Consider the following 19,545-nt stretch of genomic DNA (forward strand, 5'->3'; position numbering starts at 1 on the left):
TGGTCCTATATATATTTTGCTTTCTATTTCCAAAGATTTAAATCGTATTTAAATTCTGACGTGTTATTTTGTGGAAAATGCATGTACATATTAAAGTCGGCAGAAAGGAGTTCATATAGTTATGCTTCAGTACATTTCTAGTAGAGGCAGAGATTTAAATAGTATTTAAATCTCTGGTAGAGGTAGAACTTGTTCGATAGTGATTTGATGATGAATATTGATAAAAAAAATGTAAGTATTTAAATTTTGTAAGAATATATGAGGAACTTCTCATTTAGTCTGTTAATTGTATCTCTTTATTACAAAAAATAAAAAGCTGCTCTGGTAAAAACAAGTAAAAACTGTGGAATATGGACACTCGCTCTAAAGGTTTCTATTAAAGGCCACTACCTTTCCGGAGCGGCTTTTAATTTTTAAAATAGGAATGTAAAACGAGATCAATAATTTTGTAGAGTCGCAGAAGTTATTAACTATACGTTTACTAGCACACTTATCACCACCTTCAGAACTGTTTAATTAGAATAAATAAAATGTTAATTTTCATAACGCGGGTCGTTTTATGTTTCCCGCCGTCGTCCTAAATGCCGCGCGGTAGTTGACTATCACTGCGCCAGACGGCAAAACAGCGAAATGAATTTCCACTGTTATCGTACATTAGACAGGAAATCTTGCATATGTTTGGTGTTGTAACCTCATCTTAAGCCATCGTATATATATATTTTCTTTTGTTATTAATGTTTTTAAGAAACCTATAAATTTTGCTCCGGAAAGGTAGCTCTAAACCTTTAAAGGCCACTACCTTTCCGGAGCAAAATATAAAGGTTTATTAAAAACATTAATAACATCAGAAAATACATATCGATGGCCTAAGATGAGGTTACAACACCAAACATATGCAAGATTTCCTGCGTAATATATGACAACAGCTGAGAGTCATTTCGCTGTTTTGCCGTCTGGCGCAGTGATGATAGTCAACTACCAGGCGGTATTTAGGACGACGGCGGGAAACATAAGACGACCCGCGTTATGAAAATTAACATTTTATTTATTTAAATCAAATTGTTCAGAAGGTGATGATACGTGTAGTATTAACGGTAAGTTAATAACTTTTGCGACTATACAAAATTATCGATCTCGTTTTACATTCCCATTTCAAAAATATACATTATTGACAGAACGTCAAACTCCTGTGCATCGAGTAAATCAGAACATGTTCTAAATTGTTCCATGCTCTCGATCAGATTTACAAGCGTACAGTCGTACGGTCACTTGATAGGATAGACCAGAAACATATACTGTAGTTGTATTTATCTACGAGAGGTACATCAAGGATTTATAAGTGAGATCTCATATACATCAAAATAAATATGCATGATATAAATCCCTATTTTCAAGCGTATTCCAAACTCATATCTGTGATTGAGGATAATATCAATTAGGTATCGGACATGTACACTGGTACCAACAGATAGTTTTTATTAGATGGCAGACACCGAAAATAGTAGAGTAGGGCCCGTTATCCTCGTGACGTCACAGGTCAGGGGTCCCGAATCGGGGTCAATGGCTTGGGGCTTCATGTGTGTTCTAGAGAATAGTCGCATTATCTCCAATACCGTAACCGCTATGAAGCTCGCACTTTCTCCATTCTAAATTTTATCCAATAACGCATTTATCAAACCCATATATACCAAACCATTCCGTGTACTCTTTAACATATCATATCACTCTCCGTTGATGATGCTTATACCATTACTACGGGTATCGACCCAGTTCTCCATAAATAATAAAATTTGGAATATACAAAATGTAGGTACCTGGCTCGTTTCAGAAATGACATGGTGCAATACTTTAAAAGCGAGCCAGGTACCTATGATTTGAGTCCTATTACATTAACTTCAGACTAGTTTTGTTCAAATCTCCACATCCTCGGTAAAAATGCGTATTAAAATATAGAACGCTGTAGACGTCGCGCACAATGTTCGGTCACTTTTATGTAACGTTATTTAATGTAAAAGACGTCATTATCTTATATAACATGACGAGCGCAATTGACGTCATTTCCGACATTCGGCAAACCTGCAAGACAAAGAAAAAACGCAATTTTTCGAATACTTTTTTGAATTTTCAGTAGAGATTTCGCACATGTATATTTGAGCAAAAACGTATTTTTTTTATTATGAATAGAAAACATACTTCCTAATATAAAGTCATTTTTCAACGTCGTGAACTTGCGTGACAGAACAGTCAATTTAAAAATTTCATTTTGTGTCATTTCTGCAAGACAAAGGTTTTGTTCGATAAAAAAGTAGAACGACGTCGCAGTCTATATTTTCTGACATGTTATTAAAATAGAAGAAAAACGTATTTTTATATTAACAATTCATGTCTCTATCTCATGTATTAGTACCGTTTTGTACTGTGTGTATTTGTGTTTTTTTTTTCACTTTTTTATCTTTTCTCTTCGGATCTGTCGATCGGCAAGTCTACAAACAAAGTCTACCATTTTGAAGTATGACGTCACAATTCATTTTAACGAAATGATATCATGATAGTTCGTTTTTGGGGAATCTCTTTGTCAAACTTTACCGCCATGTGGTGTTCAGTATGACCACAGTGACACTTTAACTGAAACCGCATACAGGTGCGTGTTACATCTGTCGCGCCAAAAAACGTCATTTTCTCAACAAAAACACATCAATAGAAACATAAATATTACAAATATTTTGATAAAAGTCCTCCCGTAATTGAATAAATATATCCTTTCTGTTTTTAAATTTAAAAAAAAATAGTATTGCGCTTATATTATTTTACTGTTCAACGCTTTTTCCAATGAAATTCCGGCGTGACGTAAAAGTGACCGAACATTGTGCGTTATGTCACTCAAGTGTTTGTCTATCCAGAAACATGTATACATATGTATATATGTTTCTGATAATTATACACAATAAAATGTACATAATAATCCACGTACGTTGTAGAAACCACATATATATCATTATTATACCAAGAATTCTTGATTATGTTATCCAAACCCGTCTCGTGTCGTTGAATGTCTACTGGTCAAACTCGCTTTATAAATTTCTGACTTTTTCATATAACCTTAGGCCTGTTATAATAATATAATATTTAAACAGATTTTTTTTGCATATATGTAAATGCATCTTTTAACTGCGTTATAACTGAAATCGATCCATCTGTTTTTTGACGAAATACATTCAGCTTTCATATAATACAGCATATCCAACGACTTGTTGATATTTTGCTCAAGTTCAATCATTAGTGTGTCTTTAATTGAAAAATAAAATCATGCACGGGTCAGACGAAAAAAATGAGACTGAAGATGTCTATGTCTGATCCGAATATCTAGTATCAAAATCAAAATACTTCCGAATCGCCAATGTCGTGCTGCGTAAATCTCTATACCTGTATACTGCAGTAACTAAAACGCGTGTTCAACCGAGACTAATGAGGGGGCTAACCAGATTACGTAAGAAAGGTGTTTAGTGACCTGGTACGCTTTGTTGATTAGCTCTCGTCAGGTATCAAAAGTAAGATCACAGGTAAGTTAGTGATGGACCATCATGTAATTGTTGTATAATCTCATATTTGTTTACACTTATAAATCCTTGGTTTACAGTAAAACATACTTTCCGTACATAACATATAACAAGTGTATCAATCACCAGATGTATATATTTCAGAAAGACTCGTGCATATGTTTCTGGTTACATGTATATGTATTTTAATAACAGAAACTACAAAATTATTTACAAATGGCATGTCGAGAAAGAACAATGCAAATATAATGCACAATGTCAAAATTTTTATATTACTGATAGTTGCTAGATTTCGGATATGCAATTCTTAGTGAATTTTGGTCAATATCGATCATTATTGAATACCAATAATGATCTATATGACCCAAAAATGTACCGTTGAAGATTGTAAAATAACACATGTCGGTATACATGTGCATAAAGCTTTAAAAGGAAGAGAGACTTGTTACAGCTATATGTGAATTATATATCATAAATTCAATCTCTCAAGTGGTTTCCTTTTTTTTTTTTTTTTTTTTTAACAACCCCCCCCCCCCAATTTATGTTTATGATATTTAACGTTACGTGTTATTGAACTATGAAATACATTTAACACATTTTCTATTCGTCATGCTGATTCTTGAAATCCATAGGCCTGGTGAATTTTGATTTATACAGAAGCATATTCAAATGGATAATTATATGACCATCATTTTCCAAATTCGTCTGTTTTAGATGAAAATTGAATATTCTCGGAGTGGCCAACTAAATGAAGGCAAACAAGTATCTAAAAATAGCATGCTAATCGAACGCACCTGATAAAATAATTGCAAAAATTAAGTTCAATACATAAAATTCACATCTTTATCGTCTTTGTCTATATATAATTGTGCAATAAATAATAGACAAGAATTTAAACACTAATTAACAAATATAAGTTTTGTTGTTTAATTTATGGAAATGTCACTTCCGCGAGATCTCGACGCCATATTTGATGTACTAGCCGAAAGGAGGAGGGACCCAAAGATGGTAAATAAACGCAGTTCACCTTGAATTATAGCCAGGTTATCGTTAAGTTCCCATACGTTAACTGGAAAGAAAAATGTCTGTCCTCAAAGACCTTTGATATTTTATAGCTATGGCGTGTTGTAAGTGAAAATCCTTTTGAAATGAGAGGTCTGTTGACGTTCGTTGTTGCTGCAGCATCATGTGACTCTGTGACAGGTCGAAATGGCTCTGTCGTCTGCCATCATCTAAGACCATGCGATATTTGCCGGGCAAAATTAAACTTTCAGACGAACAATCTGTTCATTCGCTATTGATTATGCATTTTCACTTCCTATCCTTCAAACGCGACGATCTTATAGGTTATGTGGTTTGTCAGTCTAAATGTAGGCCGAATATGATCACCACCTAAAATTACTTCTTGGCAGACGTGAAAAATAACATTTACGACTCTATACATTAATGATGACTTGTATTACAACTTCCTCATTTTTCACAAGAATCTGCTATAAACAAGACAATTGTGACAACTTTCAAGTAATACAATTAAGAAATACAATGACAACAACACAGTTATCACGTCTGCCTAGAAATAATTTGAAGTGAAACTTGTGTGAAACTGTTTGTGTTACATTCCAAACTATCACTCAGTGTCCTAAATCTATTACAGAACTGAAACCATGATTGTAAGTGCACATAATCATATACAGATTGCTTGTTTGTATGTTTTGTCCCTTCACTTTCCCTGCTGGGGCTGGTTAAAAGAGCAGTGTTTTTCCTGGGTATTTTGGGAAATTGCCACCGGTTGAAAATTGGGAAATTTTGTGCGATAAAAGTAGGAAATGAAAAATTTTAACAGTTTTTATGGAAATTTTGGAAAAGGTTGAAACAGACAATTATGCTTCTCTAAGAATCAAGTGTAAAAATGGATATTAAAATATGACGATCAGACTTGGGATTTACGAAATTTTTTAGTTTCGTCGCACAAAATATGCATCAACTCACTGATTTGGTAAGTTTAGACATAGATTTGGGAAAAAATAACCAGAAATACAATTGGGAATGGGGCCTTATTTCAGCCCCAAATATATAGACAGGAAAAACACTGAAGAGATTTTATTTATTGAGAGGGACTTTACCAAGCATCAATAGCTAAGACAAATGCATGTAATACGGCCATAATTAACAGAAGTTAACGAACATACATACTGATTTAATAGTAAAATACATATTACTGATTTAGTAACTAAATATATCATTGCAGCTTAATAGATGAAGCTGCATGTTTAAATGAAGATCTTCATTATTGGAAATGGTATACCAAATTGATACATACAAAAAGTACAGTCGTATAGACCATGAAAAGTCTTTTAGATCTGTTCATGAATTTGAGGATGCAAACTGGAAAAATGATGTTAAAGGTCAACATGCATGTTAAGAAGTGAAAGCTACAATTACAATATTTGACCCAATAAAAATATACAGGGTAAGCGCACAGGACGCTTAAATACTTGGATAAAAATAGGGAACTCTTTAATAGGATCAAAGTTGAAATATTAAACTTTAGCAAAAGCAGTGCAAAAAGTAAGCCAAAATGATTTCATGACAGAAATCAAGAAATCAAATGAAGAAATCATTGGTTTTCATCTTTTTGTTCTGCATATGATTTTAGGTAATTAGGCAAAATTGAGGCTTCAAAAAAGGGGGAGGGGAGCTTATGGAGATAGAATCTATAAAAGTAAAATATTCAATAATAATGAATTTGTACCTGGTAATAAACTAGTTCCACATATCATATTGGTAGATAAATGATACAAACATATCATTTAATATGGTAATGTAAACGATCACACCTGCCTTCCTGTACTGTTATTAATTATAACCGCATGTTTGCTTCTGGTGAGTTTTTGACCAACTTCTAACATTGAGTTAACTGTATTAGGAACCAATCATTGGTTATAGGTTGTAGGCTAGACTTATTATAGGAGGACTGGTCAGATAGCATTTTAATTTCACACCCTCCCCCCCCCCCCCCCTCCAAAAAAAAAACAAAAAAAACCAACCTAACTCAAAACAAAAACAAAAAAACACACACACACCAAAAAATTTGATTTAAACTTTTGTCATGATTGACTTACAACAAGCTTAAGGCCTCAATGACCTATGAATTGCCTGTGAACTTGCATTGCTAGATCTTCATTTCTAAAATACTACTCTGGTCTAAACACATAGATTGAAAAAATTGACAATTACGCATAAATGATGATTTAAAAGTTTTTTGTTTATCTGAGTTATAATAATAACTAACTGTTAATTTGTTAAATAAACACATTACTAATATTTTACTATTATAACACTTACAGTTTATTTGATTAGAAATGAAATATACCCCCTCCCTTTCCACACTTCCAAATGTGTGTTATGTGTTTGGCTTTGGTATTACAACTGGAGATTGGAATGTGTGCTGGTAGTGCTACAGTGATTCACTCGTATATGTAATGGTTACAAGATACTGATGCCAGTCTAATAGATCTCTGGGTGCTGACCTCTATATCTATCATTCTTGTTTTCCCAAATCATTTTGTATCATTGATATTACACAATTAAAGATTGAGGTTTAACATTCAATATATATTTGTTTATTACTATTTATAATGAATGATTTACTGATTGAATTTTGTCATTGTACGATTTAGCCCGAGATACTCTGGCCCTGACACCAGACTTAGACATTATGACAGATAGATGTCTGGTGTAGAGCCAGAGCGCAGTGCTATATATCAAAAGATGGAACTCACTGACATCGTTTGGCATCGGGCCATGCAGGTTATCTCCAATTCAGACTGACCTCCTCGAAGCCCCATTTACCTAGATCTTTTCAACAAATGAATAATTTATCGCAATCCGTTGAGATTAGAGGCGATTTGCATACTATGAGAAAATGACGACTAGGAGGAGGAAAATTTAAAGTTGAGTAAAGGAAAATACTTATTGACATTATATAACGTACATGCATGATAAAATGGATTGCTATAGGTAGCTAGAAAAATTATTCATTTATTGAAAAGATAAGTGCCGTTTCTCAGTGGTAATGTTTTGTAAGCAGCTCAATCAGAGATGACCTGGCCCGATACCAAACGGTGTCAGGAGTTCCGCTTTTTGATATAGCATTGTGCTCTGGCCCTACACCAGACATATATAGCTATCTGTCATAATGTCTAAGTCTGGTGTCTATTATACATAGAGTACTGATGAAGATTAATGAGTAATTATCGATCATAAATGTAGACCTTTGAGTACACTTGGTATAATGAATGAATCAATATTCTGTATTTGCATATTACAGAGTTATCTGCCCATGCGGGTAGGTATTGATTGTGACGTCATGTGTTTGCGAGCGTAACGTCATAGTTTTCGCCGAAAACGATGTGAATTGCGCTCACAAAAATTAAATAATGACGTAACAATCGATACCTACCCGAAAGGGAGCTAACTCTGTAATATGCAAAGACGGAGTACATGCATGTATCATATTCAATCAAAGTATCGCTCCAGGTGGTTAAAAAATTGGAAAAAGAAGGGGTGCTTACATCAAATTTGGACAAATTCATAACATTTCACAGAATTATTACACAGAGTAAGCCATTAATCAATTTACAAAAGAAACCAAATAGAGATACCTCCATGGTAACCAGGTTCATAGTTTAGGTCTGTATTAAGTCAATATAGGTAAAATTGAGGCATTAAAAAAAACTTAGAGAGAAGTGCTTATTGGGTCGAATATGGTATATAGTTTCATTTATTTAAATCCAATTAACAAATGATGAAAAGAACATGTAGTTTATAATTAGTAAGTATCATTGATCTGCATATATTAAAACTTTGAGTTCATCTTTTTATCATCATTTTACTGAATTCTTTTAGAGTTTCTTTGGATTTGGCCAGAGTGCCGACATCGATATTGTCTTGGATGGCCAAGAGTCGAGAAAAACAGCAGAAATCAAAACAGAAGATGGTAAAAAAGAAAGACATTATTTGTATTATGATGGAGAGACAGTGTCTGGTAAGGTAAGGATTTATGAAACACGTACCCTGTGTAGCTGCTGAAATTATTATTATATACTCAAGCTTTAGATCTGTAATTTATACTTTTGTACTTATATGTGATACAAAGATTTTATTTAGGATATTACTTTATATACAGTTAAATATATTGAATCACTATTATATTATTGAAGTGAATATGTCAAGTTAAAATAACTAAGAAAAGTGCAATTGTAAAGTATTATAAAGTTTTAACTAGGGTTGAGTGGTAGTATATACTACTCATTCTTTGCATATTGTAGAGTTAACTCCCTTGCGAATAAGTAACCATTGTGATGTTATTAAATTGTCTGTGGATCTGAATTCACAATTTTCTCCAAAAAATATGAATGTTATGCTCACAAACATATTATGCCACAATTACTACCTACCTATAAAGGCAGATAACCATGTAATGTGCAAATACATAATTAAGAGTTTTTTATGCCAGAAGATTATTATAAGAAATTCCTTTACTATTATTGAGAGCTTTACCTTATCATGGTGATTCTGTTGTTTATTATGACAGGTTAATGTTACCCTCAAGAAAGCAGGAAGCAAGTTGGAGCATCAGGGTGTCAAAATAGAATTTATTGGTCAGATAGGTGAGTATATCAAAATTATTCAGATTGATGGAACATATATTGTTGCCTGAAAATTGAAATTATTGGTCGGATAGGTGAGTATATCAAAATTATTTAGATTGATGGAAAATTATCAAAATTATTTAGATTGATTGAAAATATATAGTTGCGGGTTAGGGCCACCTCGCAATCTAACAGCTTAAACTTGTCACTAGGCAACTTCGACTTAGAAGTCAAGGTCGAGAGATCAGGATGCGCAGAGAGATTTTAAGGTTGTGAGGTGATCGCCAGCCTCAAAGTGAAGGTTGTGAGGCAGTGAGACTGTGAGGTGGCCTTAATCAGCCACCATAAAAATCTGATTTAAAAAAAAAAATGTATATTTTGTGGGTACAAACTTGCGTATCTGTAATTGTGCTTTTATATATACCTGTATCCTAATAATCAATTAGCACATGTGCTTCTTCTGATGGTTGATGGAAAGGATTTGTTTCTCATAATAGAATATATGTACATAAAATGTATTGGGTCTTTTTCTTTCAAATTTGTATTTCTAATGCACAATTACGTTTCTTCCAGAGTTGTATTATGACCGAGGAAATCACCATGAGTTTACGTCCCTTGTAAAGGAATTGGCACGACCATGGAATTGTCATGACTTGTTTGGAGTTTTTACAGGTGATCTGACTTAGTAGTACCACCTACATTATTTAATTGACTAGTAGTACCACCTACCCTTTTGAATTTTTACAAGTAGAAAAACCTTATGAATCGTACACAGGTGCTAATGTAAGATTACGGTAAGTTTCATAATTAGCTGGCTCAGGGATTGGTGAAAAATATTACTGACTTTAGCTATATAAAGTATCATGCTCAATGTCTCTTGCTACTCATCGTATTGTGTGATTAACTTTGACAGCTTATTTTGGACAGCTGACTTGCTACATAATTGGGGGGGAAAAAATCTCACAAAAACACTGAAAAGCACGGCAGCAAAACAAAGAGGTTTTTTCCTTTGAATTTTAGCTTATTTACATAAAACCTCAATAATAAACTTTGTATTTAGATAATAGTCCCGATTGCAATAGAAAATGTTTTGCTGTGAATGTTATAGGTACTTTCTACGAGTAACGATAGTTAAAAGGTTAAGTGACACAGTGAAGGAGCAGGACATCATAGTACACACGTTATCACAGTACCCAGAGATGAACAACAGCATAAAAATGGAGGTCGGCATCGAGGATTGTTTACATATAGAATTCGAATACAACAAATCTAAGTAAGTTGAAATTTAACCCTTTCAAATTATTGACTGTTTCATATTATTGATCAGTTCTTAACTGGTCTGGTGAGATGAACTACTTGTACAGAAAGAGTTTAATATTTAGTGTTTTCCATTTATATTTTCATGACCTCTAACTAATTTGAATGATCGTAAACTACACCGGCCACCAGACCAGATCAGATTTCTCTACTGAATTTTATTTCTAGATTATCTGCCCCTAGTTTGAAACTTGGAATTGGACACATCTAGTTACAAAAATAATCAAGGGAAATTTTTAAGTGACAGTTTGAATACTCTAGTGTCCAGTCTAGTTGTAAACCTTATTTACTGATAGGCCATATATTAAATTATCAGGAAACAACTGGGTATAGATTTGGTAGTCAAAAAATTTTGTGGGAGGGTTCCCTGTATCAACAAAATCCAACCATTTTGTGAAATTTGAGCCTTGGAGAAGGGTCATTGGTTATTCTGTATTATTATGTCATCCAAGATTCCAAATAAATAATGTTTTACCTTGATGGGTATCCTTCATAACTGTTATTCAACATATTCAATCCATTCCATCAGAGTCAAGGTACCCCTAGTAAACAGAAACTGCAGTTCTAGGGTTAGGAAGATGTTTTATTAGAATAATCCTTTAAACTACAAGGTCTTTTTGAGTCTATGTTCTTCTCATATGTTATACAGATATGATAATATCCTGATTGCCTGTGATCCTATAATATGACATTGTATCGATTTATGCTGGTATTCCGTCTTTGCATATTGCAGAGTTAGCTCCCTTGCAGGTAGATATCCATTGTGACGTCATTATTTTATGGGCATAATTCATGTTGTTGTCTCCAAAACCTTTGGCTCACTTAAGATGTAATGTCATAATCAATACCTACCCGCAAGGGCAGACAACTTTGTAATATATAAATACAAAAAAAAAAAAAAAAAAAATCCTTGGTATGGTTTTTATTAGCTTTATAAGTAATTCTATTAATGTAAACGTTTTCTTTGATGTACTACTGAATGTTTATTGATGACCTAATCTCTATTGCTGCACCGTGGAGGTATCACCTGAAGGACGTTATCGTCGGAAAAATCTATTTTCTCTTGGTTCGCATAAAGATCCGGTACATGGAGCTAGCCATAGTGCGTAGAGAAACAACAGGAGCAGGTACTGGTTTGAGGCGACTCATGTTACATGGATACCAATGTGTGCTACATAGCTCTGTCCAGTAAAATTCTTTTGCAGCTGAAGGAAGAAATTTTGTTGATTTCATTGATTTTAAGACCATTGTAATTTGTAATGTATTATTAATGTTTCTGGTTCAAAAGGTGAAGTTATTAATCCTTTGTTAAAAAATTTGCATATTAACTATTCTACAGTTTTTATTGATAGTGTGAATGATAAAAATCAGTTAAATAGTATTAGTTAGTAGAGATTAATTACAATTGAAAAAAAATCTTCAGAAAAAGTAAACACTTATACACATCCCCCACCTCCCGACCGGCCAACGCCCACCCTGAGGATATCGATGGGATGAGGGAAAATAAAGTGTATCTTATCTTGATTTCATAGAGAGATAGAAGAACTATCTCAGTCTTTTCTAGTGTCTTTATTTTAAATTATTTCATACCAAAATAAATCCAGTGTGAGATAACATGTTTCATACCATGCTAGTAGGTCTATGGTGTGTATTTTGAAGAACCACCAAATTGATTTTAGAACTTAACGTATGTGATCACTCTATGTTGAAGTGAAGATCCAGATGTTCACAGAATTGGTTTGAATGAGATGCCAAAATAAAAGTTTTTTTTTTGGTTTTGAGTTCTAGGTCAGGTTCATAAATAAGTGAAAGTAATGTTTGATATTAGAATGGAATTGGTGTATAAAAAATGACAAGTAGTGGTCACATTTATACTTATGAATTCACATTTCTTCTCTTTTTCCTTGGAATATATTGTTGCAAAATAAAGGCTCTCATCATTTGACCAACTTTACAAAAAATACAAATTTACTTTTTGAAAGTCACATCAGCTGTTTACACTTTCTTGAAAATGACTCATTTAAAATGGATTCAGACCCTTCTAACTAAGAAGCAGAGGTTTTCCTTCTAGTAATTGGTTGTTCCATATTCTGTATTTGTATATTACAGAGTTATCTGCCCTTGCAGATAGGTGTTAATTGTGACATCATGTGTTTGCGAGCATGGCATCATACTTTTCAAAAAGTAAACAATTGATTTTTGCTCACATATCAATAATGTCACAATAGAATGATGGATACCTACTTGCAGGATACAAGGGATAATGTAATATGCAAAAACAAAATATGGCTGTAACAAATGTGAGCCTCAGTATTTCTTGCAACATATTCCTAGAGTACTGAAGTGTGTATGTCTGAAATTTATTGTATTTCTTTGAAAAAAGTATGTGTTCATACATACTGGCATATCTATTCTTGGAATTATTTTTTGGACAGCTGGGTTCTAATTTCTGTGTGATGAGCCTTTACTATACTTTGTTATCTGATGGACTACATGCTCACTTACATATGATTATAATGGATAATTTTTATCATCCATAATAAAATTAAATGTCAAGCACTTTATATATTGTTCATTTTTATAAAAAAAGTATAATGATGTAAGATATGATTATGATAGTAAATACTGTAGGTGTGAGCAGAAATCTTTAAATATAAAGTATAATATGATAAGAGTAATTATTTTAGTGCAGCACAATCTATTTTAAACAGTAATTACATAGCACAATAATGAATTAGTACATTTGAAATGATAGCTTTATTAATGAAATACAAAAAGGATCAGACGTGATGAAGTTAGTTTATTGTTTACCAATGTATGTGAAGGCTCTACTCTATCTGTTGTTGAATGCTGATCCCCATCCTCTCTGTTGTAAACTGTCTGCTCCAAAGTATTAAATAAGAATATATACAATAGCAGAGCACCATTAATTAAAACCAACAGAAAATCATTTAGTGATTCGATGTAATTATTTTTATAAAAAATCATTAAATATGAAATATATTAGGTTTGGTTTGATAAGTGTAACATCCTATTACCAGCCAAAGATATTTAAGGATTGCCAGGTAAAGATGAGTACCCAGAGAAACTGACTAGTCAGTACCTGGAAACTGTGCATACCCCATCTGGACCCAGAGAAACTGACTAGTCAGTACCTGGCAACTGTGCATACCCCATCTGGGATTCGAATTTGTGAACCAGAGATGGCAGGCTTGTGGTAATATGTTTGGACATGTTAATTAATCTTTTGGCCAGTGTGGCCTCCGAAACATATTTAACATGAGCTATATATATAGTGACTGGTGTTTGATAATGCGGTGCTCTGTTTTAACTAGAATGTTCAGGCTATTGTCCTGAAGTTTTATAAATTTTGCCTTTATGACTTTATGTCTTCTTCAATGATCAGAAATCCCTCGGAAGAAGGTGCAAAAAATGTTGATTTAACATTATGAAAGTATTTCATTTAATTACCACTGTGAAGACATTTTCCTGAAATGGTAACTTGTTGGACATAGCCTGATCTATTCATTGATATGCTTTTCATACCTGTTGTTATTTTCATTTTCAGATATTTAAGTTTATGACACACACAGTTTCCAGATTTTCTTTACTCTTTCATGTTGTGTTGTTGCAATATTTGATTTGTTTTCATTTTCTTTCATTTTTTGTTTCTGTTTTTTTCATGATCAGGTATCATTTAAAAGATGTAATAGTTGGAAAGATATACTTCTTGCTAGTTCGAATAAAAATCAAGCACATGGAAATACAGATTATCAAGCGAGAAAGCACAGGCACAGGTACAGAATTACTTTCCCTATCACAATATAGTTACCTCCCTTGTCCTGAAATGTACCGGTAACTAACCTCAATGGTTTGTAATGTTGTTCTGCAACCTGAAGTAGGGATTTATTTACACATTTCTTTTATAAACAAAAGTATTTTATATGAATTAAAGTTAAATTTTGGTAGTAACATGAAAACTTAACCGATCCATCATGTTTGCCTGTCAGCAAAGAAAAAAATTTTAGTTAAAATTCTAGTTAGCTCACCTGGCCCGAAGGGCCAGTGAGCTTATGTCATGGCGCGGCGTCCGTCGTCCGTCCGTCCGTCAACATTTCCTTTAAATCGCTACTAGTCATAGAGTTCTGCATGGATTGTAACCAAATTTGGCCACAAGCATCCTTGGGGGAGGGGGAACTTGTGTAAATTTTGGCTCTAACCCCCCGGGGGCAGGAGGGGCGGGGCCCAATAGGGGAAATAGAGGTAAATTCTTTAAATCGCTACTTGTCCTAGAGTTCAGCATGGATTGTAACCAAAATTAGCCACAAACATCCTTGAGGGAAGGGAAACAGAACTTGTATAAATTTTGGCTCTGATCCCCCAGGGGCAGGGAGGGGCGGGGCCCAATAGGGGAAATAGAGGTAAATCCTTTAAATCGCTACTTGTCATAGAGATCTGCACGTATTGTAACCAAATTTGGCCACAAACACCCTGGGTGGAAGGGGAACAGAACTTGTATAAATTTTTGCTCTGACACCCTGGGGGCAGGAGAGGTGGGGCCCAATAGAGGAAATAGAGGTAAATCCTTTAAATCGCTACTAGTCATAGATTTCTGCATGGAATGTAACCAAATTTGGAAATAAACATCCTAGGGGGAAGGGGAACAGAACTTGTATAAATTTTGGCTCTGGCCCCCCAGGGGCAGGAAGGGTGTGGCCCAATAGGGGAAATAAAGGTAAATCCTATAAATCGCTACTTGTCCTAGAGTTTTGCTTGGATTGTGACCAAATTTGGCCATAAACATCCTTGGGGGAAGAGAGAACAGAACTTTGGCTCTGACCGCCTGGGGGCAGGAGGGGTGGGGCCCAATAGGGGACTTAGAGGTTAATATTAAAATTCCTTCAGAAAAGAAACAATGAACCTGTATTCAGAACATTACTTGGCATTACAAACCAGGTGAGCGATACAGGCCCTCTGGGCCTCTTGTTATATAAAGCAATGCAAGATCTAATATCAGTGAAAATTATGTTTGAATTTAAAAGGTTATGTGTGTTATTTCAAAAAAAATCTTTCAATAGATTTAGGGTCTCAAACTTTGATATACTTTCCCAGAAAGTTACAGTGTCTCATCTGTTCCCAATTCTATATTTCTGGTTATAATTTTATTTCACTTTTGTAAAATCCAAGTTGGCTATCGGTGTTATTTGTTACTGTGACTATTTCAAACCCCTTATTCCTTATACCTTTACCAATGTGCTAGTAAATGTATGTATAGCTGTTGTGAATGGTTGATGTCTAGTGATATACATGGGACACATCCTGAATGTTTTTAGTTGAATATTTTTACAATTAAAGGCTATTATCTATAATGATTAAAGAAGATATTTTATTTGAATTCTTAATTTTCATTAACAAATTTTGAAAATACATTGAAAGATTCCCTCAATAAAATCTAATAGAGTATACCTGGTAATAATACACTGTCAACATAAAGTTGTCATTTGCATAGTATGTACTGTACCCGGTATTATGATTGCTTACATATGTAAATATGATGTTATGTCTTTTGAGGATGACTTCGTTTTTCTGCAGGTCCAAACACATACAATGAAAATGAAACTATAGCCAAGTATGAAATCATGGATGGAGCCCCAGTGAAAGGTTGGTCATTATCGTCATCAAATAGTTTCTAAGTGATAAAGATTTTCTGCAATTTCTTTCTGTCTGTAATTCAATTTGAATTTGCCCGAAGATTCATCATCTTTGCAGTGTATTGGTACACTCTTTCATAGCATAGCAATATTTGTGTATTCAACATATATATACGGTGGCGATCACAGTTAGCATAAATGTAAGCTCTACGATATTAGGAAGGGATAATCTATAAATCTTTCTGTAGTCCATAGGTATATCCTTCTAAGTTTTAAGCTCGCCTATTCGAAGAATAGGGGGAGCTAATGCTGTCACCCCTTCGTTGGCGTCGGCGTCAGCGTTGGCGTCCCATTTCACGTTAAAGTTTTTGAGCAAGTTTCTGTTTCGTCAATTGTTTAAGCTTAAGTCATCATAAATGTTTATGATTTTATTTTCCTAATGTGTATGGATGCTGAACGTGATAATACAACCAATTTGGGGCCCTTTAGGGGTTTTTTGAGTCTGTTAATTTGTCATATTTCCATGTTAAAGTTTTTGAGCAAGTTTCTATTTTGTCAATTGTTTAAGCATATGTCATCATAAATGTTTATGATTTTATTTTCCTAATGTGTATAGATGCTGAACGTGATAATACAACCAATTTGGGGCCCTTTAGGGGGTTTTTGAGTCTGTTAATTTGTCATATTTCCATGTTTAAATAGTAAATACTTGAACATCAACTTCTTCTGAAAAGGCGAGCTTTGCTGTTCTCCAACAGCTCTTGTTTTTTGGACACAATTGTAATGTTTTGAGACTAGGACCAGAACCAACAGAGCGGTCACCAATCCAAGAGCAGGCCATGCTCACTGTTGCTTAACTAAAATACACAGTACCGACACTCATCCGTACAGCCACAAAAGTTAGATGATTGACTATGTGGCTGAAATGCCCATATCCATGTGTCGTCACACAATCATTTTGAACAAGAATAATAGATTCAATATTTTATCTTAAGTTTTCAATTTACCAAATTTCTTTCTAAACAATTAATATTTTGCCATAATTGCTGTAAATCCTAAGCTGAATGGGGAAATACATGGAAAATAACAAGGATTTCTAGTTGTGCTTTGTAGAAGTCCCTGTGTGCAGACTGTTATACCGTTTTTTGTGTTTCAGGAGAATCTATACCTATCCGACTGTTCCTGAGTGGCTACGAGTCAACACCCACTATGCGAGACATCAACAAGAAGTTCTCTGTACGGTATTATCTAAACCTTGTGTTAGTGGATGAGGAGGAGAGACGCTACTTCAAACAACAGGTAAGACAGCTAATTAGGATTATTTAAACGTTGATGTTGTATTACTGGATGTGTAACAGCCAATTCTCCCCACTTGATGAAAGTTTCCATGGGGAAAGAATCAGCTAGCTGGAACTTTCCCTCCTAGTATATATGTAGAGGGAGAAAGAATAAGCAAGCCTATTCTTATCATCTTCTACACCAATACTTTATCAAAGTACAAAAAAAAATGATTGAAAACTCTGATATCATGTTGTATTCTTTCAAAAATGTTCATTAAGTGAATGACAAAGATGTTTACATTTTTTCGGATTGTTAAAAAAGATCAAAGTGTTTTAACATACAATTTCATTGATTTTTCAATTACTTATTTTTATCAAATCAATCCACAATGTCAATGTTATTATTTTGACATCACAATAACACTGCATTTTAGCGCCATTCACAGATTTGTTTTCTTTTAGTTGGAAAGCAAATACTTCACCAGTTAGTGCTGCATTTGCATCCAAAATGGAAAAGTCATATCAAAATTTGCTTTATAAACCATGGATGTGATTATGATAATGAATTTATCACTATTCTAGCGTTCATTATGATAAATGCATGTGAGTTAATTTCTGCACGATATAGTACTGTAAAAGTTGAGTCAATTTTAAAAAGTGGACTGAAAAGTTTTGGGCTTCACTAAAGCAGGATGATTTTGAATTTCAGGAAATAACGATATTTCGTCGAGCAGACAAAGGAAGGAAAGGAGCCATGGGCTACCTACAACACAAGTCGAATAACATACCTCCAGGTATGACACCAACACCTCAGACTGTGGAAGCCACGGGGGCAGATACCCCACAGGAATAACACTCTCCTCGCCATCTCATTGTGTTTAGGACCTCGCCTGGCTGTAGCCATTGAGATAGTGTTGTGGCCTGTTTCATTGTTGACTAGTTTATGTCCAGTGACTGACTAGCGGTCATCCATCATACCCTTGCCTCAAACGACTGCTAATCTTTTCAAGGGGATAACAGCGTTCTCTTTGGTTGTCCTCGTCATTAGGCAGATGTCTTCTGAGCTATCGAGTTTCAGGTAGCATCTAAACTGAAATAGTTACAAAATATTGGACAGAAAAGCCTGCAAGTTGGCTGATTTTGTTTTGTTTTAAGAATCCTTAGGAAATCAATTTTGAATCGGTGTTGTTAGAAATCACCCACCTTATAAGAGAATAAATAACTGAAGCTATACAGTAAATCATTGATGCATATCCACAATGCATCCATTCATTTGACTGATGTTATGATCTTAACACGGCTTAAAATGACTCCTTCTTTTTAAAATAAATATCAAGAAGAAAAAAAGAAATGAAATTCTATAATATGTAATTATCAAATTTGCTTCAATGATTTTGAAAATTTAGACAAGTGTAAATAAGTCAATTGTCTTGTTGACATGATTGAATTTCCATGAAAAGGGGAGACAACTCCATTGAGGTTATAATTGATGTTTAGGGAGATGACCTGTTGACATAGTTTGATGACCTGTTGACATAGTTTTAGTCATGGATTGTTGTGTACTATATTGTCAATAACATTCGTAGCTACAGACACAATACTTCTCCAAGGTCATTGTTTGCATGCTTTTGTTTCTCAATAATTTCTTAGCTTTCGTTAGGATGTTTCGAGACACTGAAGCCTGCAAAATCATCTTATTAACGTAATTTGTTCATATTTAAAGCATATGGTAAAACAGGTTTACGTTAATAATATTCTTCATCAAAACCATAATTTTATCATGTGATGCAGTTGGGAAGTTGATTCAATATAAGTTAAATATTTAATTCCAATAGACACTTGATCGTATTAGTATCCAAATGTAATCATGCATTAACTGCCGATCTTTGTGATATAACAATGAATAGCAAAACGAAGTGCTAACGGTAACCACAGCTCGTCATATGAGTGTACAGATGTAATATATCATTGTAGATATGTTTTAAATATGTTTGTTCAGTCCTATTTAATATATTCTACTCGCCTCCAGAGTCCTGTATATAACACAGTAACAACCAACACCAAAATTTGTATGTTATTGTGGTGC

At 34.0% G+C, this 19,545-nt stretch overlaps 1 protein-coding gene across 1 annotated transcript; it reads left to right on the forward strand.

Annotated features, from left to right (window-relative positions):
• The first annotated feature begins 4,514 nt into the window (after positions 1-4,514).
• Positions 4,515-18,965, forward strand: LOC138329220 (vacuolar protein sorting-associated protein 26B-like). Its single transcript, XM_069276046.1, has 11 exons — positions 4,515-4,565; positions 5,212-5,227; positions 8,466-8,609; positions 9,154-9,229; positions 9,785-9,896; positions 9,928-10,005; positions 10,320-10,484; positions 14,219-14,325; positions 16,121-16,189; positions 17,336-17,478; positions 18,169-18,965. Exons 2-11 carry the CDS (start codon positions 5,222-5,224, stop codon positions 18,310-18,312), a joined length of 1,044 nt encoding a protein of 347 aa, XP_069132147.1. The 5' UTR covers positions 4,515-4,565; positions 5,212-5,221; the 3' UTR covers positions 18,313-18,965.
• The last annotated feature ends 580 nt before the right edge of the window (positions 18,966-19,545 follow it).

The sequence above is a fragment of the Argopecten irradians genome, chromosome 8 (assembly GCF_041381155.1).
Source record: "Argopecten irradians isolate NY chromosome 8, Ai_NY, whole genome shotgun sequence".
Classification (NCBI taxonomy): Eukaryota; Metazoa; Mollusca; class Bivalvia; order Pectinida; family Pectinidae; genus Argopecten; species Argopecten irradians.

Bases quoted from the DNA above. Each gene is read 5' to 3' on its own strand.
- LOC138329220 (XM_069276046.1), top strand. The intron at 9,230-9,784 runs GTGAGTATATCA...CGTTTCTTCCAG, and splicing joins AGAATTTATTGGTCAGATAG to AGTTGTATTATGACCGAGGA. The intron at 10,485-14,218 runs GTAAGTTGAAAT...TTTCATGATCAG, and splicing joins TTCGAATACAACAAATCTAA to GTATCATTTAAAAGATGTAA.